Source organism: Echeneis naucrates, chromosome 3 (genome assembly GCF_900963305.1).
Source record: "Echeneis naucrates chromosome 3, fEcheNa1.1, whole genome shotgun sequence".
Lineage (NCBI taxonomy): Eukaryota > Metazoa > Chordata > Actinopteri > Carangiformes > Echeneidae > Echeneis > Echeneis naucrates.
In genome coordinates this window covers 10,076,458-10,104,044 of record NC_042513.1, presented here as the reverse complement: position 1 = coordinate 10,104,044, position 27,587 = coordinate 10,076,458, and the positions used below count along the sequence as shown (strand labels likewise).

General features: G+C 39.7%; 2 protein-coding genes across 4 annotated transcripts; one reads left to right on the top strand and one right to left on the bottom strand.

Annotated features, from left to right (window-relative positions):
- Positions 1-791: 791 nt before the first annotated feature.
- LOC115041482 (monoacylglycerol lipase ABHD2-A) lies at positions 792-14,538 on the bottom strand. Of its 2 annotated transcripts, none has more exons than XM_029498945.1 (12): positions 14,394-14,538; positions 13,381-13,456; positions 12,900-12,941; positions 12,426-12,641; positions 9,335-9,510; positions 8,972-9,139; positions 8,339-8,522; positions 6,957-7,049; positions 6,501-6,602; positions 6,213-6,282; positions 6,025-6,109; positions 792-4,146 (listed from the first exon to the last, which is right to left on the bottom strand). In XM_029498945.1, the coding sequence occupies exons 4-12, from the start codon at positions 12,632-12,634 to the stop codon at positions 3,938-3,940; spliced, it is 1,296 nt and encodes a 431-aa protein (XP_029354805.1). In that variant the 5' UTR covers positions 12,635-12,641; positions 12,900-12,941; positions 13,381-13,456; positions 14,394-14,538; the 3' UTR covers positions 792-3,937. The 2 variants fall into 2 exon arrangements, with proteins under 2 accessions (XP_029354805.1, XP_029354806.1); XM_029498946.1 differs by lacking the exon at positions 14,394-14,538 and adding an exon at positions 14,016-14,244.
- A 2,636-nt stretch (positions 14,539-17,174) lies between these two features.
- Positions 17,175-27,085, top strand: LOC115041523 (EGF-like repeat and discoidin I-like domain-containing protein 3). 2 transcript variants are annotated; one of them, XM_029499018.1, is made up of 10 exons: positions 17,175-17,430; positions 19,900-20,025; positions 20,101-20,232; positions 23,144-23,257; positions 23,720-23,901; positions 24,003-24,158; positions 24,249-24,393; positions 25,066-25,268; positions 25,352-25,507; positions 26,156-27,085. In XM_029499018.1, the coding sequence occupies exons 1-10, from the start codon at positions 17,355-17,357 to the stop codon at positions 26,297-26,299; spliced, it is 1,434 nt and encodes a 477-aa protein (XP_029354878.1). In that variant the 5' UTR covers positions 17,175-17,354; the 3' UTR covers positions 26,300-27,085. The 2 variants fall into 2 exon arrangements, with proteins under 2 accessions (XP_029354878.1, XP_029354879.1); XM_029499019.1 differs by having other exon boundaries at positions 25,084-25,268; positions 26,156-27,084.
- The last annotated feature ends 502 nt before the right edge of the window (positions 27,086-27,587 follow it).

Here is a 27,587-nt window from a genome sequence, read left to right as displayed (position 1 = left end):
TGGTCATGTGATTAAGTCAGACTGAGTTTGGTTTGGTGCTCTTTGCCTTACAATGAATTTCACCGCACACAGAAGTGTCCTGTGCCTACAGTCCTGTCAGATGACGGAGAGCAGATGTGTCTTACAGAAGTCCGACTTCTACAAAGGTCTAAGGAGGGAAAACTCAATGGATACACTTGCATTTGATTTGTTGTTTTAGGAGCAGAAGTCTCCTGATGCAGTGCCATAGAAACCGCCCTTTGTGTGGACAGTCTTTCTCGTATTGTTAAACACAGATGCCTGATGTACCGCAAACCCTAATTTGTGCACTGGATTGGGAATTTTCAATAAAGGTTTTTTTGTCTGTAGATTTAAAAGCGTTGTCATTTTTATAGTGTGTCTTCATGTTTTGTGGCTAACCTGATGAGAGGTTCAGATAACCAGTCTAAACTAGCTGGTCCCCATAGAGCTGTCAGACCTGATTTTAGCCAATTCTGTTTTCATTGGGAGGTTTAAAACGCATGCACAAAATCTAAACTCATGTTTTTTTGTATTCGAGTATTCAAAAGCACAGCACTTAAAGTGAACCTCACAGTATGTTGCTGTTGTTCATGTTCATAAAATTCAATAAGACAGTTTATTCAAAAGGGAACAGCCACTCCAAATGTATACGATTGTATTTTTACCACCAGAGGGCTTCATTTACTAACAACCTAAAATCCCATAGTCAAGTAGTCAGATTAGCTATAAGTGATGGTATACATCAAATAAAAAAAAAAAACAAAAAAAAAAACAAAACATGAAAATAAAACTGGCTTTCTCTTGAGAAAATAATTTATTTTGGATTACAATAACCACATTTCCTCACGTAGTAAGATCACTCACACCACTGTTTTTTTCCCCAGCAAAAAACACCCAGTGTTCAATATACATAAAGTTGTGTGACTATGTGCTCCTGCATTCTTTCTCCATTTTTCAGCATCAGAATGTCTTTAAAAACAGAAGTAAAGCTGTATAATGGTTACTGTAGGTAAATATACCATGGGCTCTCATCTGCTTGCTTAGGCTGAAAAAAATATCATTTAAAAAAAAAAAAAAAAAAAAAAACTTTCAGGAGAAAACACCATTCCAATCCAAGGATTTGTTTTTGGATTTACAGATACTCTCAGTCATTAAGAGGTCCATATTTATCTTTATCAGCAGCCAAACAATTAAACATGAGCCCACAGCCTTGGAAAAAAAGATGCTTGAAGCACTGGGGTTAGCATAAACACAGAGGAGCGCATTACCATATGAGCACAGTAAAACATGTCATTCAAATAGACTTTGACACTGTTTTCCGTCACTTTAGCTTCAGCATGAGAAGAAAATCCCACCCTGATTGGTTATTGCCTGTATTTTTCATCCCTGGTCCCTCAAATATTTGAATATACACTCTTTATATATGTATTTTATGATTCTTTCATCGTTAAAGTGAAGAAGTTTTGGTTTTTAGTCAAACAGAGGTGGTGAGATGGCAACGCAGTACAAACTTACTCATCGGCACTCACACTCTGATGCATTTGCACAATAACGTCATAATAACAATACGAAGTACAAAAAAAGAAAATTGACTAGAAAAAAAAAAAAGACATCCCAATAACACTTCTAAACCTGCCTTTTTGTGCAAAGTTCAGGGAGGCTAACGTCTTAAAAAGAACACAAATGGCTCTAACTGCAGAAACTGGGTTAGTGCTGGTGTTATTGATAACCAATCTGATTCATTTATGAGTCAGTATAAATCTAAAACACGTGACTGCTTGTTGTTGTCGACATGAGAGCTGTGGACAGAGGGATCCATGAACCGTATAATCACACTTTGGTGGATGGGAGGTTTACCATCATTCACTGGCAGTTGTAGTTATGTCTCCTTGACAACAGATGGCAACAGTGATCTGTGGTTTGACCAATGCAGTGACCATCTTTAAAATTCAGACACACCAACAAAAAGCAACAAATGCCAGTGAGTTCAATACAATTTCACTGTCAATCTCTAGAGAGTTTAGTGTTTCATTCATTGTTTCATGGCAGAGCGCTGATTTACAACCACGATGGTCTCGGATCTCATTTGACTTTTACGGTTCCACACTCAGGGAAGTGTGCATATTTGAAATGTGGATATCAGATACGTTCTTGCTTTGGCAGATTCCCTGACTATTGGGGATAAAACTGGATTGATGAATCCCTTTTACAGACAAGCCATAAGATGAAGAAGAGAAGATGTTATCTCAAACCACCCACGTGCCTCATCACAGTGTTCATAAGCAGAGTACATGTTTCCTTGGCTGGACTTTGCTGTGGAAGCAGCTATCTAAGCCCTCACATTAAAGTTTGCGAGTTCTCAGTCAGATTCAGGGTTTCAAAAGTCCACAGGTCCATGAAGTCTAGTAAGATTTTATCAACAGGTTTGGGATCAATTTGAGATATTAGTTGTTAAATCCATACTGCTGCAGTGTTCTACATCTAATTATACAACACAAATATCACCAGTATCTTACAAAAAAAAATCCACAAAAATAAGTTTGGTTTAGCCTCAGAATCCTCAACCCTCCTACTCATCACACCTCACAGCTCGGATTATTTTAAAACAACAACAACAACAACAACAACAACAAAAAACGTTCCCTTTAACAAATCAGTAGACAACATTTCTGCAGCCTGCAAAGTTACAAAACTGCAGGAGCATATGTTGAAAAATGCACAAATGTGGGTTTCCATTAAGTGGAACATGTGTACAGGGTTGACCAATAATCTTTAGGCAGTGGCAGTAGGTTTGTGTCTGTGCTGTACCTGCAGCTGATCACAGGCAAACAAAAGAGTAAGAGGGTTCAAACACGCCAACAGCAGACGGAAAGGGGAACAGATGAGTCATCTAACTTCTCGTTATCATCCTCGCTCCCTCTAGTTCTTCCTCTCTGTCACAAGGGCAGTTCAACTAAAATAATCTCCATGCCTGCAGCTCAATGAACAAATTAAACAGAGGAAAGAACAGATTGTGGTATATAGGGTTTAAAGTGGATAGGAAAAAAAGTGATAGAATGTGACCAAGGGAATGTGTACAGTATGAATCTCATCTGGGGTTGATCCCTGGTCGTGTCTGGTCAGCACTGAACACCTTCCCTTCAACCTTCAAACATATCAGGAGGATGTTATGAGCTGGAAATAATTTGTAAAACCCCATCATCATATTCCTTTTCCTTTTCTACTATTTCTACCCACGAACATCATTAGGGCCTAAAAACCAAGAACAGAGAATTTGGATCCCACAAACACACAAGTCAAGAGCTCCACTGGGGGTCCTTAACTCTCAGTCTACACGGGCATATAGACATACAAACTACACCTGTGAGCTACATACATACAAAGATGCTGTGCTGGTTCAGACAGCAGACTACGTTGTGTGGCCTTGGTGGTGATAAGCAATGAGCTTCTTAAAAAGGTGCAATAAATGGGCACCTTCTGCAGCACAGTCCATGTTTACTGAAATAAGAGGTTTCTTGTGTGCTCTTGTAATTTGCTGGACTAATGCAAAGTGGTGCTCTCACTTTACTTTTAATGCCAGCTTAACATCATCACTGGGCATATTTGGTTCTCATGTCAATTAGCCAAGAATCATTGTTGTGTACATAGACTGAAACTAAGTGATCCCGGTCTGAAGTAAAAGTTCTCGCAACAGCAACGAACACAAAGGCAGTTAGTTGTTGTTGTACCTTCACATACTTCGAAGTGAGGGGAATCACAAAGGGGAATCGGGGTAAAGGCGTGGAGAAGGTTGTGTCGGTGGCATTACGTAGCACCAGAGGAGAAGGCAGGAGAAGAGTTTAAGGTTTAGTTCAGGTGTCTCCTCAGTGCTGGGACAGTGGCGTTGGAGAAGATGAGAGGGAAGAGACAGAGTGAAAGAGATATACAAGTCAGAGCATTAAGCTTTCTCCTTTGCACAGGAGCTCTCACTCCGGTGGCCACTTTGGCATGGCGGTTTCTGTTTCTCCCACTGGCATATGGCATTGGCATAACCCACAATCACTTTGTCCATCCAGGTGAGCGGCTGGGGGAAGAGAACCGCGCCTTCGAAAAAGCCCAAGTGGCCTCCATGTAGCGTCAGGGAGAAGATCACGTTCTGCTTCTTTGCTGAAGGGTGACACAGCACACAGTAATAAGGCTTCTGAGCAATGTTTACTCATCAATATCTGGAAACTGACGCTGGACACATTTAATGGTGGCTAAGACTGCTGCCATTAAATTACATACCCATCACAAACAAAAGCAAGTGTTTTCATTGACAAAATTATGCGTTCAGCTATCTATGCCCTCGTGGACAAAAAAAAAAAAAAAGGTCCATGATAAATGTATTTACAGTATACACCCTATTCAGGCTACAACCATACTGAACCTCATTAACGCTGTGGTCATATGGGAGCAAACCAGTACAGCCATATTCCAAAATGTTTTGGAAAGTGGAGGCAACAACTGTTTTGGAATAAGATGTTAAAGCACCATAAGGACATGATGTAGGAACATTTTCGGCCATTTCGCACAACCATTGATGACTGACAGGAGAGGATCGACTCTATGCTTTAAAAATCTATGGATGACCACAGATTACACTGCATCTTTGTTTTTCCTCTGGATATGACTATAGAAAAAGAAACATGAGTCCATTCATATGACTTCATCCATCATGAAAAATAAACCCTGAAACTCTATAAGCAGGTCACTCCTACATTGCTATAATCTGATTTGGCTGCAGACACTGAGGCTGGGTGGTCTTCTGAAAGGGATTGGACAGGATGTCTTTATTGCCTAGCTCTCATCTGGGTTAGTGGGGGAGTTTGATGTGGTCGACTAGCGATTAAGATCCCACAGGGCTTTCACTACAGTGTGCTGTCCACAACAGCTGCTGATGCACTCTGTGACAACTGAGTGCCCATCCAGCCACCATGTCACCAGAGTGACAGGTGGGAACAGGACGGTCCAAAGAACAGCTTGTACTTATAAGACGCGTAAGGTTTGAAGCTAAACATATGGCCAAAAAAGTTATTCTTGCTGGAATTTGTTCCACTCTGTAAAACCCGTTATGCGTTTCCTGAGAGCTGCAGTCAGACAACCCTAATCTAACATGCTGTCACAGTAACATTCAGCACATGAATGCAATAAAAAAGGAACAGCCCTGGATGCCAGCTTCTTACACCAAATGCCACATTTTTTATTTCCATGAAGCTAATATTCAGATGTAAATTCTTCTTATTAAACATTTTTAATCTAAATGAATTATAGCCCAGGCAGAGTGTGTGTACTTATGTTGAGTGCTTTCCCAGTGGTCAGGTTTCAGAGTCATTGCATCATGCTTTAAAGCAAAGGGGCAGCTGATCCTCTTTTCAGTAAGTGTGGTTCTCATGAGATGCCTGTCAGTAAAGTCATTTGTACTTCCAGGCAGGACGCATTTAATTTAAATCACCTTGATAAGTGAGTTTCCTTTTCCAAAATAGTTACAGTGGTCAGTAAGCGTAAATATAGCCTGGACTTAAGAGAACAGCAGCACAAGTGCAGGCAGTCAAACAGCAGATTGCCTCTTTATGTGTATCGATATGTGAATACAAGGAACTGTCAGCTTTTCCAGGCTAAAATCTTTGATGTTAAGAGTTTTTAAAGATTTTAAACTCGCTACAAACAGATAGAGGGTTCCTCAGCTGTGTCAGTGAGTGTTACAGTTGCTGCTTAAAAAAAAAAAAAAGAAAGAAAGAAAGAAAAGAAAATTACATTACTTATAGGCTTGACCTCTGTGCCACACCCTGAGCAAACTATATCAAAAGGCGTTTGGAGACTGCAGACATATTTTTGAGGACCAAATCTGACACCACCTGCTGTGTTCAGGTTATTGGGTAAGTGGCCACTAAAAAGAATAATGTAAGGAATGTTAAAATGAAGATGGTTTAGACAGCTTGTAAGCATTTAACAACACCAGGCTTTGGTAGATCGGCTGTTGTCATGACGCACACTGTTAGTTACCTGCTAGTGTGCGAGGGATGGTGAGCAGTGAGTCATGAACCAGGGGGTCGTCTGCAGAGTTTACTAGCAGCAGTGGCACATTAACCTGAAATGCATAAAATAACAATCAGTACATCAAATGCCTAAACAGATGAACAGGAGAGACAATATATGATCTGATTTGAAGCATATGAAAAGGCACGCCTTACATTGTGAATATAATGAACACAACTCTCCTTCTCGTAATACTCTTTGAGAGACCCGTGGCCATGGAATTTTCTATTGGAACAACCCCCCCCCCAAAAAAAGAGAAATCGTTAGAATATGAATTCAAAATATGACAACTTGTATGAGGAGAATATTTCACAGTGTATTTCAGATGATTCAACACTAACAAATGGATGAATACATTTGTGAGTATAAGCTTAAATACGGGTACAGGGGCTCTCTTGAAGTACTGAAAGCAGTGACTTTACTGAAGCTGCTTCTGCACATACCTCATGATGTTGTCATCAATCTGCATGAGGGAAGTTGCTGTGTACAGCCGACTGAGATCTGCATCTATCATTTTAACTGAGCTTCCACCAAACAGACTGTTCCTGGAACAATTAAAAATACACACATGAAGACAAACAAATGAAATTACCTAACTACTAATGCAATACAGCAATAAGGAACTGCCTGAAAGCTAATTAGAGCCAGCCAGAATTGAATCCTGGTCAATTTCGTCTGTTCTTGTTCATGCTTGTTTTGTGTGCTGTTTTTATTCCACTTTGACGTTGACAGACCGCGTTGTCTCTAATATGGTGTGTTATGAAGTTAAGCATAATGCCTTTGGCAAATGCCAGAACACACAAGTTTAATGAAATGTTTCATGAAAATAAGCAATGCGGATACATTATAAAAAAAAAGAAAAAAAAGAAAAAGGTTTTCCTCTTAAGCAACAATGATACCTGTGTGAGAGGATGATTTTCTTCATGTTGTCAGCCATGAGAAAGTTATAGAAGCGTCTGAACTGATCCCACTGTAAGAATGTTTCCTGAGCTCTGAGAGATAAAGACACATACACAGGAAGTTAGCTTGGTGCAGCCTGTCACACTAACAACAGTGTCAGGCATTAATATGCAGCTCACAGACAGGCTGAAGCACCAGAGCAGTTAGACCTATGCAATTGTTTTGAAAGGAGATGTCAAACAAGGAAAAAACTAATCCACCATCACAATAGGTTTTTCAAGCCCAACATGTTCCTCTACCTGTATACACCCAACCCTAAACAGTCCTAGTCCTGTTTCAGGAGACACTGACTGCACCTCAAACACAGAAGGTGTGGCTCTTGCCCAATGAATGCAGCCCCCTCTAAAAACACCCATGTGCACTATTGGTAAATAAAATATTATGACACATTGGTTCATCCTACATGAAATGCAATAATAATAATTGCTGGTTCTGGACATTTTTTAAACAGCCAGTTTAAAAGGCCTGCATTGAAGCCCGAGGCCCTCGGTGCCTGGTGCCCTGTGAGCTCAAGGGCTGGGTTGGGCCTCAGGCCTGTTTTATTTTCTTTTTCTCATTCCCTATCAATAAATCATTCTGGATGAAGTTGATAATAGTAATAAAGATGAGTTTTAACCTATATTAGACACACAACGCTGTTTACTGTTGCTTTGCCTTCTTCTTCGCACAATGCACACAGTCAAACATAACACAGCTACAGTTCACCCTGCCAGATCACATGCACAACAAAAGCACAGTCATGGATATGGAAAACAAAAAGGAAATTGCCATTGCTAATCCTGATAACCTCACTGGGCCCCACCCTCTAGGGCCAAGGCCAGGCTAGGGTGTGGATTCTAGGCCCATACAGGAGTCTGAGCCGGTTCACTTCATCAAATTATACAGCCGTTCTTTCTACATTACTACTTTCTAATCAAGTGAAAAGTTTTATCATGAAAATACATAACAAAGAAAAGACAGAAGAATACTAAACTAGATGAACTAGTTTAAAACATTAGACAAATTTCTAAAAAATTTTTACAACCCATCTATCTTAATTATGTGCGACCCAAATTTGTTAAAATGACAAAGGAAAAATGCAGAGGCATGAATTACAAACAAAACAAAAAACAGCAGAGCTGAATGACTCAACAGCTGTTTGGTAAACATGGACTTCACATGAAAGTATGCAAGCGGTTCATTGAGTGACAGAAAACTGAACTTCATCTATACTTCATTTGTTTAAATCATCTACCAGATTAATAAATGGGCTTTGATGATACAATGTGTTTAAATGACAGGAGAGAGAAAAAAAACAAAACAAAACAAAAAAACAACCAACCTGAGGGCACTGTACCCCTGACAGACACTGACACAACATAGCACTCGCTCCTGGTTCGTCTTGTTCTCACCCAGGAACTTGCATACAATGTTTCCACCTAGACTGAAACCAACCACAATCAGCTGGGTCTGAGGATATGCCCGCTTAATGTAACCGACCATGGCTGCAAACTCCCATGTGCACCCTGTAAGAGAAAAAGTACCAATACCCATCAATAGTGGCTAATACATCTGTTTGACACTTTTTTTTCTGCTCATAAGTTCCAGTTAAAGGTGCTTTTAACTGAGTATTACATTTATTTCTCCATCTGAGCTTTTAAATGAACTAAAAGTCTAAAATCTCTAATTTTCAGGGTCAAACAGAAGATCATGTTACGTTTAACTGGAAACAATATTGGACTGCGACTTATCTGAATCAAATTATGACAGTAAACCACCCATCTTTGAAGAAACCATAATATATGAAAATCTAATAACAAAGATTGTAATATAAAGATGGAATCAGGCAAAAGTGAAGTGAAGTGAAGCGGTATTTGATGTGATGATTAAATCTCTATGACATTTTTAAATCTGGGATGTCATTCTTAGACATACTGCTATGAAAAAGTGAATGAAAACAACTCCATGAGCTCACCATAAGTGAACATTCTTGGAGAAGTAAGCTCAATGTTGGGAAGAGCTCCCAGGTGGTTCAGCACAGCGCAGCGGTAACCGTCCTTCTGGGCATGATCCACAAAGGTCCGGATGTAATGCTTCTCACTATGGTTACCAATGCCAGGGCATATCACCATAGTGATGTCACCTGGTGGCAGATGGACAGGACAGATGAGAAAAACATTAGCATAAATAAGGGGAGTAGAGTAGTAGAAAGTAAAATATTGCACATGAGATCCATGTGTTTGGTACTCTCCAAACCGCTTCACCACAAAGCGTTATATTCTTACTGTAAAGAAGAAAAAAAAAAGTATGATAAAGAGACCTTGATCAAATGCCATACCTCCTGTTCGATGGTCCCCCAGTGGCTCAAAAAGGTCAAAGGTAGCAGTGGCCCCGTCCTGCATAGGTAAATACTTTCTGATGCCGCTGGGGTGAGGCGAGCTTACCCGACCAAGTTTACCATACAGTGCTGTCTGAAGGTGCCCGCTCTTACCCCATAGTAAAGGAGGAATGTACCTGCAAAGCACAAAATTGGATCCGATTGTTACATTTGGTGTACAAATATGAACTTACTCTTCTAATGCACTCAGTAAAAGCACAAGATTAGCTCCTACAAATAACTCCAACACAATGTTCTCCTGTGCTCATACATTTGCATTGGTCGTTTATGACAGTGACGAACATTTTGGCACGGTTGCATACAAATTCACACTTCAGTCGCAGCTTTTGAACAATCTCTCCTTGCTCTGAAGAGACATCAATGTTTAACGTCAGTCTGTTGCTATGTTTTGCTAAATTATGCTGAGCATGTTAACTTGAATTCCAATGACACCTCAGTAGGAGTTAGCTGGAGGAGTCAAGTCTTTGGATTATATAATATACCTCTAAAATATAGTGCCTTATGTTGTGTATTACCATGAATCACCATCTCACTTTCACACTGACAGACCAAATGCTTGAGAATAACTTGACAAGCTACTGTCTTTTTATCGCTCATTGTATCATATTAAGGAGAGCTGCTTCAGTGTAACCTTAGAGTCAATGCAGATATTAACTGCTATTGAGAGAAAAGCCAAAACAACTGTTGGTTTGTGTTTTGTGTTATATTATAGACATAAATGGGTAATAAATTAATGTTCAGTTAATGTGACATTGTCAATATAGAGATTTTCCAGACTATTTGCAGATAGATCATTTATGGTTGTTCCGGTTCCAGGTTCAGTTAAAACAAACCAGACTCTATCTGCAAACACATGCTCCTACAGGACAAATCTGACTTGTTCCCAATGTTTTTAAATTCCTTAACAAACATTTGAGTGTCTCTGCCTCACTTCAATAACCAACTATCTGGTTTTTCTCTTGTGAGACTTAATAAAAAGGAAGAGCAGCATCTGTCATACTAAGGGTAATTAGATGGGATAGACAACATTAGCACAACTGTAAACTAAACCTAGTTGTGTTTACAGTATGCAGACCAAAACACAGAGACAGGACACAGCTGCTGATACCAAAGGGTTCAGTTACATCAACAGTTACCAAACCCCTTAAACCCCGTGCTTCCTCATTTCTCACTGTTGCTCCAAAAATTACTGAACCAAGAAAACAGTCTTATGTAAGAGATTCGACTCTATTTAGCGACACTGTAATCACCTGCAACATGGACTGTAATGGTATCTGAAGCTTAACCACACTTTTCTAGTAGGTACTCTAGAAGCTTATGTCTTGATGACTATAAGACGTGGATGACCTTATTGCTCATCCAGTTCATCCACGGGAGAGCAAAGAAAACAGAAAATACCATACAGGTCAGATTTTTTTCTTTTTTTTTTTTTTACTGAGGAAGCATGGGGGTATTGTTCAAATTTAAAACAAAGTTTGCCTTTTAAACAAATAAATGCCGCCCTCTGATAAAATGTCTGAATTACTGCGTCATAGATATTAGGCAAGAGAAACAGGAAAGTGATACATCAGTTTCGTTTGATACAGCTAAGATCAGAGGTTCAGATCAAAGTCCAGAAACGGATGCATCAGTTTGGTGTGACACAGCTAAGATCTAAAGTCCAGATCAAATTCCAGGTATGTCACAGGCTTTTGATATTGGAAAAAAAAAGCTGATAACAATTAATAAAGGCTACATGGCTAGTCCTGATAATTTACTTAAAAAAAAAAAAAAAAAAAAAAGGGGCGACATCACTACATGATGTTGACTTAAAGCCATCTGATGGCTTTCATTGCTGTCATTTGTTTTATTTCTCCTGACTTTTTATAAGAATTTTCTCTTGTTAATGCTAAATTCTATTTAACCATCTTGCATCATCACTGTTGCTTAAATATTCAGTTTTTAAAATCTTTTTCTTAAACACTTTCCTATACAGATTGCTGAGTCACATCTATGACAATTCTATTTTATTTTTCCTAATTAATCTCAGGAGAAATAGGAGGAGAAAAATAAATAAAATAACTGACATCTAATGTACTGACATAATCTTTCTCCAAGAATCACTATACCAAGATGTGTTTTGGGAAAAACAACATGTTATGCATCTTCCTCTATGTTAGCCAAACCCTTGTGTAAATATTGCCAAGCAAGAACATTGGTGACTCTGTTAAACTCACAACACCACTCCTATGATTTATGCTATGTAATTGATCCCAGTTACAACACAGCAGGGTGTCCTTATGAATTATAAACATTACTTTTCGATGACATGATAGTGTAGCAACACCAGTGGCAACAAAGTCAAGGTTCAAGTTATCTTAGTTAAACTGCACGTGGGCATACATTTCTGTGAATGAAATATGGCTGTTCAGGAGGGAAGGGGTAATATACAAGACAGATATATAAACATCCATGTGGCCAAAAGGGCTCTGTAACAATTGGTTACATAAGCAGGAGACTTGTGATGGAGCTCTGGAGAGAGTCGCCCTACAGAGGTGAAAGTTCATCAGTATTACAGCAACAGCAATGTTCCTTCAGAGAAAAAGATAAGTTTACACTGTTAAAAAGGAGGGGGAGGTTTTGCCCCAAATTATAGGGTGTTAGAGCCCTATTGCTAACTTGGTTTACAAACTAATGGTTTGCTATTAGAAACACAGGTGGAATATTCAAATCATAGAGATCAGAATTGTCCTGGAGTGGAGACTAATAATCATAAATGCAAATCTCCTTGACCTGTGTTGACAGAGTCTATATTTGTATCCTGTGGAAAAAGCTATTCCACCTTTGGGATAACCCCTAAAATACAACCTTGTGTTTAATTCATGTTAGTACTAAAGGTAAAGCCAGAAATTTCTTCCACAAATGTGTGGAACAGATGGGATTACCACCAAACAAACTGCTACCCTCACTGCAGCCTCAGATGTCTGAGTGGCAGAACCATGTCCAGGATGAAGCCTAAAATGACAGACACTGATGTGAGAGTACAACTCACTCTTTGGTTAGCTGAGGACAAGACTTCAGAAGGAAGCGGTTTAGTGGTGTGTCCTGATAGGTGAGGTCTGGCGGCGCGGTGGGGCTCTTGAGGTTCAAGCAGCGGACGATGATGTACAGCACCGTGGCCACTGCTGCCAGCTTCATGCCATCAAACATCGCTGGCAACTCCGGAGAGATGGTGTGCACGTCTGACTCATGGGTGCTCATGATTATTCTGAAAAACAAAATACAGGGCATAACACTTGTTTCTCTTTTCATCGGAGAAAGTCAAATTCAAGAAACAAATATATCACGTGGCTGCTGCAATTACAATGGCATTGTGTAAACAAACTCCCTTTCAGGATGTATACATTACTCAAATAAATAATTATTTTCTCAAGTTCATAGTTCATAGTTGACCTTGAGGAAGTTGGAGATGAAATAATGCACAAAGCAGACAAAACAGCGAAATATCCATTGGTGTCTGACTGACCTAAATATTCCTCTCTGAGCCAAAGGCGGTGCAGGAACAGATCTGTAAAAATATAGTGAGAGCACAACACAGCCAGAAAAAGTTACTTAATACACCCACCTTAATTACATGACACCATACACAGCACCGTTTGGAAATCTGGCTACATAGAATACATAAGTGCTGGCTTTACTTTAAATAAATCATTACATTCAGCAGACACTCCAGGATTAAACCAGTAGCATGGCTAATATGCGATGCATCCATTGAACAGTTATACTGATAAGCATACAAAAAGTTACTCGTTTTAAAAGTTAAGCAGTTTCATTGCAGCTGGGAAATCCAAGAACAAGAAACATAAAGTGTGTAAAGGACAGAAAGGCCAAAACAAATTAAAACAGGGAAGTTGTGGTACAGAATTGAACAAACAGGATGTTTGCTTTGTCACGTTATGAAAAAAATGAAGCAAGTTAAAAAAAAAAAAGGTTGTAATTGTACTTGCATTATATGCTCAAGTTGGCCTTCGATTTTCTCTTGATCCAAAAGTCTGACGATAAGTCACAGTGATGTGGTCAAACCTGAGGAACAGAGAGAGTCCAGAGGAGACAGACACACACAGGAAAAAAGAAAAACTATAAATATCAAGCTTGGACCACTGCCCCATTTCTGTAAAAGCCGTACCACAAATTCCTCTTCAGTGTGTTATTACTTATTGATCCAGCTGCTGACTATTGTCTCAATCGATCACCGATTTGTTTGGTCTAGAAAATGCCGGACATTTGTAAGAAACGTCTGCTACGATGCACATCCTAAAGTTACATACACAAACTGTCTTGGCTCTAACGACAGATGCAAATCCCGACGTTATTTCTGCCTTGTGTCCTGTCACAAACTAACTCCTAACTCATTCAACATGTTCACGCCGCTTGGATTAGCTTCACCGTAATAAGCCGCCCCTCATCTACGCACACAGCTAGCAGAGCCAGCGTGTCTGTCACCGGGAGGATCTGCTCATCGTACCCGACCACACGCTGCCGTTTACCGGCTGAGCGCCGGACAACGACCAGCGGTACTGTCAGCTCTCCGTTCTTTGTCAAGACTCACAACTAGCAAGGGACGCGTTTACAAACCACTCACACAGTGTCCTTTGGTTAGGTGCCGTTTGCCGTGTTGTAAAATAAAAAAAAAGGAGGTCAACGATGTGTATTTATGGAGGAGAGAAAGGAGGAGGAGGAGCGGTGTGGTGTTGGCCAGAGAAGGCCAGCCGCCCTGCCAGTTCAGAAAATGATTTAAAAAAAAACAAACATGTCGGCTTTAGGACGAGTCCGCTGGCCACCCAGGTTTGTTTAGCACCGCGTTTTCACGTTTCAGCATCACACGGACGATCCGGCTGATTTTCCTCTGGAAATACGCGTGAATCGCTTTTCCTCCTGCACGTTAAACGGGCGGATTTCTTCCGTTCATCATCAATGTACCGAGGCAGCATCAGCCGAGCACCGACACAAACGCGCTCACCTCAGCCAGGACGGGGGAAAGATTCAGCTCCTTGCTGTTTGCATATCCGTGGCCTTTCATTGGTTTTTGTTTTGTGTGTCTGCCCGGTGTAGACGCCTTCTGATTCACAGCGCCGAGTTTTGTAACAGCAGCTCTGACATCTCCGCTTCCACTTCCTGCAAGAAGCGCTTATTTGCATACCTGCTCTTTGATTGGTCGAAGCCACCTGTGACGCCACATTCTTAGCTCAACTTCAGTCAGTTTCCTCGCCCCGATGGTTTAACCCTCATTACATCAGTTTATCAGTGTTCAACCAAAATGATCTCAATATATTTATTTATTTTCAGTTTAGTCATTTATCTGTCGCTTACTATTTTGTCTTGTCCAAAGGTTTTTTATTAACTTGTTTTCTTTTTTAAAAGGTTTATGTTTTTAAAATTGCACATTATATTACTATATCATATTACTTTGACACATGTACACGATTGTACCATTACCACACCATTGTTAGTTTTTACAATCAAGTACAAAGAAGTCAATCAACCTGACTAGTTATTGTATTGGGTGCTTTGAATTTGTCTTTTGAATTACTTATATTACCACAAATCACAAACATTTATGACACTCTTTGAACCAATGTCTTAATTATTATAACTAATTTTTAGCATTTGATTGAGTATATTCTCCCTGAATAGATAACGGCTGGATTCTTCCAGAACGTGATAAGAACATGACCTGACAGCTGTTACATAACACTACAGCTTCACTGATAGTATACTTGCATGTACCACCACATGCATGTTAATACACGTTACTACAGCCTGTAGTTGGATTAAAGACAATGATAAATAGTCTATTGATACATTAATTAAGTCAGAGTTGCCTACAGATGAAAAAACTAGTGAACAAGACACCAACATTACATTTTATTTAGGAAATTAAAAATAATCCCCAAGCCTGCTACAAGTTTTTTCCAAATACCTTCAGGGTTGGCTTTGGATTGATCTATAGAGTATCAAAGTGTGGTGGCTTCCCTCTATTGTCTATAGTCTATTGTATTCCTAATTTAATATTATTGGATGTGGTTTTTGTCAGCTGGTGCTGTTACTGCTTCTGCGTGTGAGGTCTCAGCGGCCAAAGTGCCATGCTATGTTAAAATGTCACTTTTATTTTAGATACTGAGAATATTGGTGCCTGGACCTTTGCTGCATCTGTGTCTTTGCGTACTGTAAGTGGCCATTTTGGTGTCTCACCATTATCTCTGATAATTTGTGAAAGTTGTTTTAAACTTTGGTACTTTGATTAAAGTACAGTACAAATTTTCTTTATGCCCACCAACATGATTTGCAGCAACTATGTTGCTTTTAAAGGCCTCAGCCAGCAGCTCCAACGTTTGTGCTTCAAGTATGCAGATTGTACCTCTGTGTAGGTGTTTAACGAAGCAGTTATGATAAATGAGTCTCAAGTTAACTGTGGCCAGCAGGGGGAGACATCTAGATACTAGAGCAGTTTATGTAGTAGTTACTGGATCATCTCCACTTGATGGCGACTGGCTTCAACAGATTGTGCTATGAGGCTCTCACGATACACAATTCATACAAAAGGGAAGTGAAGCTATATTATAATTTGTGCATGAAAACAGAATTAACAAAAATATTGTTTTTCCCAATTCAAGCTTTAGATAGTTTGAGAGGGTTTTTGTCTTTTACTCCTTTTTATGAATTTATTAATGAATTATGACAGACCCTCTTTGCTAAAATGTGTTTTTCAAGAGCTGAATCATGTTTATTCGTCTTGTGTTTATTTTTGTTTGTAATTATTAACACGCAGAAATCTTCAGATAAGACAGTATGATCTCATCAAAGAATAACGTTAACATCATTAATCAAATCAAATCAAATCATATTTATTTATATAGCGTCAAATCATAACAAAGTTACATCAAAGCCCTTTGCATAAAGAGCAGGTTGAGACCAAACTCTTTATAAAATTATTTAAACAGATAACCCTAACCCCAACCCCGATGAGCAAGTACTTGGCGACAGTGACAAGGACAAACTTCCTTTATGAGGCAGAAACCTTGCCCAGCCATCTGCCTTGACTGTCTTGACAATAGGGGCCCAACAACAAAACAAAACAACAAACCCATGCTCCCCCAATATATATACTGGATTTGAGGTAAATCTGAGACACAGGTATTTTCACTTTGGTTTCAAAAAACTGGCCTGGCCCTCTAGTGCTAATTCATTGTCTTCCTTGTCAAGATGGTGCCTTCACTTATGAAGCATAATACGTGATATTTGAGGATCCACAGTGTTAGGAAGGAAGACAAATACTGTTATAAATAAATGGCATGCACTCAGAAATTGGACAATATCATAATCTGCTAGTGGGCTTCAGGACCCTGATTGACCCTGCAATAGACTGCGGCCTATAGCAGTTTCATAACACCTGTACCAGGAAAGTCAAGTTTTTAAAAGTAGTTTTTGTTGAATGGCATCTTTTATTTCAGTGGAGCGAATGGCTCCTTGTGATAAATCAAATCAAAGTAAAACTGGAGATTGGGGGCCCTTGCATCTACCTGCTATTGTCAGACTTTTCTGTCTTTTTAATTTATTAAGTTTAAGTCAAGGTGATATTGTACTAGTTAAAAATTGAAGTTTAAAAAAAAACCCTGCATGAAAACTCACAATGAATTAAACTGTAAAAACGGGTAGAATAGCCTGAAAGTATTTTTCCGGGTCACGTTTATTCGACATGGCCCCGCCCCCAATCTGACGTCACGCCCCATTACCTCGGGTATTATGAAAAATCCCAGCTCCCTCATTCATCAGCTCGTCGCTCCAATACATTCCGGCACTAACAGCGATAGTTCCGACGGCACTTTAAGGCAGCACGAAGTTGGAGGTTTAGCTGCTGCCCGTCGCTCGGAGCGGGTCAACAAACACACCGGCGGAGTAAACAAAGAAAAAGTAAACAAACATGAAACGTCCCGGAAATATAATAGCGGCGTTTCTAACAACTTGTACTCTTCTGCTTATTCTGAATACAGTCAGAGGTAAGTCTTTTTTTTTTTTTGTTTTACAACGCCAGCTTTCAAATTAAATTAATCGTGTTTATCTAGAACTGTTGTCTGTCTCTGTGTTTGTGTTGTTGTATTGTTGTGTTCAGGGTTTCCAACTCCAACGTCAGATATCATTCACTGCTCCCATATGGTCCACAAAGGGACTTTGGCACTGCGCTTTCCCACCCAGTCTTCTTTTCCATGACTCTTTCTTCCCCGTTTCCAAATGAAATCAAACCAGTTTACTGACCGCTGCAGATCCACAGTCGTGGCTCTGGCTGGTTCTCTGAAGGGGGGAAATCCGGGATTTTAATGAATGCCAAAGGGAGAGATGTGCATCAGATTGGCCATTCAAACGAAATGTCTCTAATTTTACGACAGCAACAGCCAGAAAAATGACTTCATCATTCAGGAGTCAATCTGAAAGATGTGCTGCTTTCATTTCCTGAGTCCAGTCAATGCGTAACTTGTGCATTCTGTTCCCTAACATACCTGCTTATTATTCCCATGCTACGAATGTGAAACTACTGTTATTAGAAGATTGTGTTTTACTCAGTTGTTGTTGTTGTCGTTGTTTAACTCTTTCTCTTAGTACATTACTTAATGAACTTAACACATTTGCTAGGGGTTCATCCTTTTAAATTAGTTGACTGTGTATTTATTGTTATGTATAATTGTAATGTAGACATCTTTCTGGCCACATTAAAAGGTGATGCAGATGGAGAGGAAAAAACACCATATGTGATGGCATCTGGAGCAAAGACAAGCCAGCTGTCCTCTCCTCTAAGTTCTGTTTAACCTGAAAAAGTGCTGCCAACCGGGTGCACTTGAGTTAAATTATTAATGACTGTTGTTACTGTGCGCAGCTGCTGTTCTTCCTCTGCCATGATGTTTGTGTACTTTCAGAGCCTGCTGCTTTCCTTAACACCCGACTGTCATTCAGGGGTGCTGTGTGTCCTTTGCCACCCATGACCTGTTGCACTGTCATGTTGTGTAACTGCATATTCCTGAAAGAGCTGCATGCTTCTGTGCAAACTGGCTAATCCTGCAAGCTCTTAATCCTGTGCATAGAGACATGTTGTTGTCAGTGTTGGCTGCATAAAAAGGTGTTTGAACCTTTGTTTACATCTTATAGTGTAATAGTAACCATCAATAGACCAAATCATTAATAGATGGTGAAAATAACTCTCGGTTGTAGTTTTAGTATCAATGGAACAGGACACATTAACTGTCATCACAACATGTTCAAGACAAATAAAAGAACCATATTTTTACTTTGGTAAAAATTGGTAAAAAAATTAATATTTACTTCAATTCCACATTATAGCCACCATGTTTCCTTGTTAAACGCCACTGGAACAAATTTTAAAACTTGTTCCTCTTGTTTGTATCTTCTAAAACTCAAGTAGCAAAGCTAGTCTGCCAGTTTTGCTACTTGTAGTTTAACAACTGATAGATGTATAAAGACAGTTGGAGTTTGGGGACAGCATCTGTAAATTGATCAGTATTGCATTCCTAAATGTCATAAATGAGGTGGCACACTTTCCAAAAAGAGTCTTCAGTCCTCATATTTCCTCCAGGTTTTTATCTCAAACAGCTAAACGGAAATGACAACCAAGTCAAGTTTGTACTTGACTGCTATGACTGATTTGAAATAAATGATTTCGATTTTTGAGTTAAAGGTTTTGAGATTGCGACATCTGTGATGTGATGAATGTGACCATCCTTTTTCTGTTCCAGCCAGGATCTGTGACTCAACACTGCAGCACCACTATTGTTACCAACCCTCAGGCCTGAATGCAACTCCAGCAGTTAGAACAAACAGTGGATCTGTGATTTCCCCTCCCAGTATAGATCTTAATACATTTAAAGTCAGTGAGCGCTAAGAAAGGCTCTTTCTCTGTATCCCAAACCCACATTCTCCTTTAATATTAACAAATTCACTTATTATTTTAATGCTGTTAAGCCAATGAGACTGAAGCTTGTGTCATGGAAATTTGGTACAGCCACAAAAAAAGCTGTATTTATCAAACTTACAATCAAGGATGCTCAGCAGTTCCAACTCTAGAGTAAAAAAGTTAAATTGTTTAAATTGACAGAAATAATGAAATATTTTCAGAAACTGCAGTTTCAAAAATCTATTCTTAACCCAACCAAGACACATCTTTTAGCTATTTAAAGTTGAAAAGCTTTATAAAATCTTCATATTCTTAAGGTCGTGGGTAGGAATAAAAATATCTTTGACTTCACTCACTAGAAATCCTTTTACGGTGAATTCTCGTCTCTTTGCTTTGGTTGACCTTATTTTATTACATTTAGTAAACTCACTAAGAGCAGCATCGCTACCAGACGAGGGTTTGGTTTCCACTCCAACATGTTAAATAGCTGTCACGAGTGATTGTGTGAAAATGGAATTTGTCTTTGGACATACCTTACACCTGCTGTGTTTCCTCGCTTACTCAGGAGACTACTGTGAGGTAAATCTTTGCCACAATGGAGGAACATGTGTGACGGGTGTAGGAGACGATCCCTTCATCTGTATCTGTGCAGATGGCTTTGGAGGAGATACCTGCAACCTGACAGAGACAGGTAGGGAAAGGAGAGAGTTTTCATATGGAAAAGACAGCATTATTAAACACAACTTCAAACTGCTCCTCCTCTCAGGCCCCTGCAGCCCTAACCCCTGTAAAAACGATGGGTTGTGTGAGATCATCACTCCGACAAGACGAGGAGATGTTTTCAACGAGTACATCTGCAAGTGCCCGGCCAGCTTCGAGGGAGTGCACTGCCAGATCAGTAAGTGACTTCATAACCCCGACCGGCCTTTTCACCTACACATATTTAACCTCTCCGTAAATATAGGTGCACATCTTTACATTTTAGGCATGGGGGCGTATCATTAGGGGATAATTTTACAGCCTAAGAAAAAAAAAAAGAAAGAAAAGAAAAATGCTGAAAATTTTATAATCATACTGATGGATTGTGAGCATGACAAGTAATAGTAGGATTCACCTTCAGCAGAGGACTTTTTCCATGTTGTCCATGCATCAGCAGAGAAAGAGATGGGCGGTCAGCTCAGCAGTTTAATGAAAGGCTCGCATTCAGGGGGCTCTGTGGTTCCTCTGTTTGGCTGATTAGTAAAAGGCCACTCCAAGTCTCTTAGCATGCAGGCGCCTTCCACACAGGTCCCACAGTGAATCTGTTTGTGCTTAAGTCTGAGCAAAAAACACCAACAACTTGATCATAGGTGAATTCCATCACATCACAACAATAATTTATTAGTAAGAGAGTGACTTATAGGAAAAACAGAAGGGAATAGAGGGTTATATTACTTTGTCAAGTGTGAATGTCATTATCTTCATCCTCCAGAGTAAAACAAAATGCATGGCTGACACCCGTCACCGAGAGCTGAAACAAACAGACGGTTTCTATGTATGACTGCCAAAGAGCAAAACACATAGAGATGAAATATTGTGTAAAAATACAACATTTGTTTGTTTTTTTGGAATTGACAGCTCACCCTCTTAAAACCTACAGTCTGACCACCAATTATAGTGTTTGTGCAGTTTGATCATCCACTCCCAGGCATTTTTTTTAACTATGATTCGGCCAGACGCCATTGGCTGGAGTGTTATGGAGACAGGGTGGAAACTGTCCCTGGTATTATAAAATTTACGGAGCTCCAAATAATGACATCACAGCAGTTAGGTATTTCAGAGGACAACAGGATTATAGTAAGTGCTAGTTGCATTTCATCTGCAGGCAACATGAGAAACCGTCAGCACTTGAGGCTAACAGTTTTAAATTCAACACACAGCAACATATTTGCTTATCTTACTCCTACTTGGACTCGTGGATGGATGCATCCCTCAGCGTATGAAAACAAGGCACAGATAGCAAAATGAAATGTTCCATACGGCCAGCACATTGTTGACTGGATTTAAAAAAGCAAATCGGTTAAGCGATTTCACAGTCTCGTGTGTTTCTCAGTGTTATTAGCTGTGCTGTGCCAGTGTTGTCTCTGCCATACAAGCATGTGTTTCTGAGGTGTACGCAATCCTCTTAGTGTTAATGGGAATAAGAATTAAACAGACCCATGAGGCATTACGTCAACCTGTCATATGCTTTAGTTCTGACGTCTGGTTTGTTAGACAGGTAAAAGGTTCGACAAACAGACAGGCCTGACCAAAAGTAAATTCCATTCAATAATTTTCACAATACCTTTATATTGACATCAACAAGTACTTCAGAGCAGACATATTCAGACACATATGAACTTATCATATGTAGGAGCTATTGAAAATATATATTTAGCAGAAAAACACCCCACTATGGTCAAATGCAATCCTGACTGAATTTTTTGTATTTTACTTTTAAAAATTAAAAGAAATTGTGATTAGTTTACATTTTTTCTAAATGTATTTAACATGTAGATAGTATGAATGAAATATGCCTAAAATGCAATGCAAAATGCAAAACATGCAAAAAAGAGGCAGGTTTTTGAATGACGGAATGCTGAATTAATGTCCAAGTCGGTTATCTCTGTTTCATGAGGTGGCTACAGTGAGAATTGTCTTAATGCATATGTTAGAGAATCATAAACACACATTAACTTTCTGTGAATACTCGTAAAGTCCTGAAAGGGATACTGTTGTTGACCACAATATAATGTATATATGCAAAGCCTATCATTACCCAGGAATTCTAACAACAGTCCTGCAGTTTTCCTACATCAACAGGTATTTTTGTGTTATTTTCAATGTACACTATGACTAATTAACTATATAAACAGTTTGGGGTTTTTTTTTATACCTGCAGTCTCAACTTGAGTTAGGATTTCTGTGATAAAATATTCTCATTGTGTTTGAAGGGAAGTGAAAAGAGTGAAATGTTCCACAATCAACTTTCATTTATATCTTATCCTTCTTGCTTACATAAACAAGTCCGCCGCCATGTGGAGCTTGGAGAGTATTACATGGTCTGTGGTGGAAGTAGAGGAGCCAATGTTTTTTCGTTTCACAATCAACTGAAATGCAAAATGTGCAAGAAGGGATCATATTCATTAAATTCCCTGCGGGCCTCAGAGTCGACTTGATTTGGGGGTAAAATCTGTGAATGTGTTGTAATGTACTACATTTACATTTATATGTAATTGAAAGAGAACTTATTTTATTGCCTGAAAAATAAAAATACTTAGTAAGTAAATATCCAACTGCCACCTCCATGACACAATTATCAAGTGCAGCCGTTGACTCCTAACCTGCTGGTTGCCGTGGTGCCTTCAGGGGCACTTCTGTCAACGCGTGAGATTCAACAGAATCTACTTGAGAGTGAGGGAATTCAGAACCAGCCTCCTGCCTCAGCCTCTTCTCACTGTGTACCACATCTGTGGCCATCAACTCTTATCAAATTGTTGATTCTCACTAACTCCAGAGCAGGGTTGCACAATGAAGCAAAATAACGTTACAGCCAAAGAGAATATCCATACGGCAAGAGCTGCAAAAAAATCGCAGGAGCTCCTATTTTTCTGATGAAGTTCAATGTTTCACAGTGCTGTGTATTGATAACACCATAAGCATTGTGGTGATACAGACTCGCAAATCACATTCTCCAAAAAAAAAAATAATTACATCCTCACCTTCTGAAATAATCTTTTTTTAGACCTTGATTTAAGAAGTTGAAGATAATAAATAGTTTTGTTTTTCAGATGTAAATGACTGTGCCAGCCAGCCATGTAAGAATGGAGGGGTATGCAGAGATTTTGATGGAGACTACACCTGCCAGTGCTCGTCACCATATGTTGGAAAGCAGTGTCAGCTACGTATGTCTGCACAGTCTGAAAAATGCTCATTCACCTTCCTTTAAGTAGTTTTCATTTAACAAGTTCCCAAATGAGACAAGTGTACTACTTCTGTGCGTACTTGTAATATCTACTTTACTCAAAATTATTTCTTGAGGTGTCCAATTCCAGTCAAAGTGTATCACATATGCTCACTAGAACAAAGAGTATCAAATTGCCCTTTTCCAGTCTTTTACTGTTAGTTTTCTCAAACATAAGTAAACAATATGCTCAAACTAAATATTCATGAAGTAATGTTATATGAAAAGAACTTGAACTGATATTTGACTTTTAACAGCGAAAGACACTGGAAAGATTGGGAAATAAATAATTAATCCCAATTGCCAAATTAAAGCGCGATTCCTCCCCAACTGAACAATGGGAAGTGTGCACGACGTGGATAGGTAGCTGATGTAGTTAATTACACCTGAATCGCTGCTGCAGGTTGCATTTCTCTCCTGGGGATGGAAGGAGGTGGAATCGTGGAGTCCCAGATTTCTGCATCCTCTGTGCACTACGGCATTCTGGGTCTCCAGCGGTGGGGCCCGGAATTGGCTCGGCTTAACAACCAAGGCATTGTCAATGCCTGGACATCAGCTGCCCATGACAGGAACCCCTGGATTGAGGTGAGAAGAGCCAGAGACAGAGACAGAGCGCGTTAATTAAAACTAAATGTACTAAATGACTGACTGGTGTGACTTATGAGTTTTGTTGTTGTCCATTTCAGATTAATATGCAGAAGAAGATGCGTCTGACGGGTATCATCACGCAGGGTGCCAGTCGCATGGGCACGGCTGAGTACATCAAGGCCTTCAAGGTGGCGAGTAGCTTTGATGGAAACAGTTATACAAGTTACAAAGGGGATAGCCAAAGCAGGGACAAGGTGAGGGCCACACATTGTGGTAAAATTCAGTGTTAACTGTCACCGCAGACCTTTTTCTTCAGCTTACTCTCCTGTGTCTGTGTTCTGCAGGTTTTTGTCGGCAACACAGACAATGACAGCACAAAGACCAACCTTTTTGACCCTCCAATCGTGGCCCAGTACATCCGCATCATCCCTGTAGTCTGCCGCAGGGCGTGCACACTGCGCATGGAGCTGGTGGGCTGTGAGCTCAATGGTAAACACGCTGAAGACATCTGGCACACTTTTGCTGCAAACAGGGATTTCAGGGACATGGAAGACAGTAACAAGTATTAATATAGACGTTCAAAACTATCAAACAAAGGAGAGATGATCTTCAGCGGTCAAATCAATTTGCCAATTCCTGCAGTAAGGAAAAGTAAAAAAGCCTCTTGAATTTGTTTTAATGTGTTGATCGCTCTTTCCTCTCGGCAACCATAATGACAATCAAACGTTGCTATTATTGCAACTTTATAGCATCTAGTTGCTGCTTGGCCACTTATAAATTGTACAGCATGAACAGCACCGTGTAAGTCACTATGTAAAAATTCAGTCAGAAACACACGCATTTGTGTTTCGGCCTTTTGTTTTTGTGCTTTGCCGTCTTTGAACATAAACACTTGGAGAGAGACGAGGTAAACCTACACACACTGCATTCAGAGCTCTTTGCACTCTACTGTCTGCATTCTTCCACCTTGTGCCTCTCACTGTTCCTGGGGGTAAAAATGGTCAGTTGCATGCTCAGTGACTCTGCCCAGTTTTCTGCCTAGTTTAAAGTTGGTTTATCTTTTCTTTGGGTGTATTCATTTGTCATTTCCCTCTCTTCCTGGCTCTTTTTTCTTCCTATCGCTTTCCCTCCCTCCGTCTTCCCACCTGCTCAAATTCACAGTTTATTCAAACACGGCAGGTTGCTCAGAGCCTCTGGGGATGAGGTCCCGCCTCATCTCAGACGGGCAGCTTTCAGCCTCCAGCTCTTTCCGTACGTGGGGCATCGATGCCTTCACATGGCATCCTCAGTTTGCCCGGCTGAATAAGCAGGGAAAGACAAACGCCTGGTCACCCGCCCACAACAACCGCTCAGAGTGGCTCCAGGTGAGGGAAGCCTTTGTTCTAAACTGTGCTTTGATGCCACCAGATGTTGCAGTGCACAGTAATTTTCTTTGTTCTTGGTCCAGGTGGATCTGGAGAAGACGAAGCGCCTCACAGGCATCATCACCCAGGGGGCAAAGGACTTTGGGGTGGTGCAGTTTGTGTCTGTGTTTAAAATTGCGTACAGTAATGATGAAGAAGCTTGGCGTATGGTGAAGGATGAACACACAGGCAATGATAAGGTCAGACATCTATGAAGCCCTAAAATCTCCCTAATGCTGTGTTTTTATAGTATGTATGTCTTAGCAAATTGGTCTGATAATTTTTTATTTTTTTTTTTAAAGAATAATTGTTAAAGTTTTTGGCCTGTTTCTTTATTAAGAACAAACCCAATAAGTAAAAGTAACCCAAGTATTTTAAACACAATAAAACAAAAGTTTTTGTCAATAAACAATTCCAGTTGATTTGTTTTCCTGTATGAAGAAATATATTTTTGGCAGTGAAAGGCCCATGCTGCCATCTGCAGGAAATCTATTTCCTCAGTCCCTTACTAGAAGATTTTAGCTACAGTGGCCGGACCCAATAAAACGATAAAAACAGCTTTGATGCTTCTACTGAGCTTCTCGGCTCTTAACACAATAATGCTGCCTGGGGCTTTGTCTGGGTGGGGCTCTCGGGTTCTGAGCAGCTTAGCTCAGTTTTATTAACAGCCCTAATGACGATTTGTCATGAGGACATTGACTTAAAATACTTTACATTATCACGAAGTTGTGCAGATCTAAGCTTAGGTGTGCCCGGTGGAAAACTGCCTCTTTTATTATTATTATTACAACCTCTTTTGAGCAAAAAGTTTAACCATGTTTAACCTTGACCTTCCAATTTATTGGCAGCTTTTCCAAGGCAACATTGACAACAACACCCATAAGAAGAACCTATTTGAGCCTCCATTCTATGCCCGGTATGTTCGAGTCATCCCCTGGGAGTGGCACGAGCGCATCGCTCTACGCATGGAGCTACTGGGCTGCGACGACTAGGAGCTTATCAACAACCTTTTACCAATGCTCCATCCTCATGGATCTCAAACAGAATTGTCTGTTTCCTGCTCCATGAAAATTGTGGTGTGCTGAGTAGCTTGGACTTTAACACTTATAGCACTTTCTGACTAGTGACCCTTTTTACGTCTCTGCTGATAAAATTGTTTTTGACATTGCAGCTTGTGCTTTTGGTTGCTTTTGAGAAAATTTGCACACGCTTGCCCTGAGTCTGTATGATCGGTTTCTACTTGGAATCTAAATAGATTGACATCGATTGGCATTTACAGACTTGTTAACAGCTCTCCCCACTTCTTTGGTCATACTGTAAGTTACTTTTTCATTTAAACTGTTCCCCCACCCTGAATTAACCTTGTTATTTTTGAGGGTACATCCTCTCCACCACTATTTCTGTATGTCATGGTCTGTTATCCAGTTGCTGTTTTGTAAGTGTAACGAGCCTGAAAGTGCAATATGTTGTATATTTGGGCACTTTTAACTTTCCTCAAAGCAGAAAAAATTTAAGAGTAGGAGAATAAAATTCCACCTTATCAACCACAGTACGGTGAACATTTTCAAATTTTAGGACTTTTTGCATTAAAAAAAATTCATTTGATGTCTGTTTTCTAACCCAATTTAAAATGTTTTTCCTGCTTCATTCTTATATATAACTGCATAATAATTTAATCCTTTTTACAACATATGTGAAATATGTGCAGAAAAAACATTGTTTTACTTTTTTTTTATTATTAATTTTTGGTCTTGATTTGAGATCGTTTATTAAATGTTTAAAGAAAAAAACCTTTGTGTTTATTTTTAATCCAAAGGCACAAAACCATGTTTACCATTCGGTAGTATCATAATAGTTGTTTTAGACCGAATGTCACAAGCAGCGATAATCTCGTCATCTTCTTCTTTGGCCAAACAAAGTGCAGATACGCACCCGCTACAGCAGGGGGCAGTGGCGCTCCCACGTGGTGTGCCATCAGAGATTTAAAGGCGGAAGTAGACATGGCGCGAGAGAGAGAAACGCCAGGTCCGCCTACTTATATATATATATATATATATCGGTAAATCAACATCCTCCATCTGTATTTTTCCTTTACATCCCGAACTGGGAAACAGAAATATTATATTTTCTTAATTTACTTTTTATTATTAATATGATATATATGACTCACCCCCGAAAATCGATCGTGAGAATCCCCTAATGAATATTATTAGAATGAATCGCATAAATATAATTGAAATATGTAGATGCTGATTAGTAACAAAGTAGGTGAGCAATGTT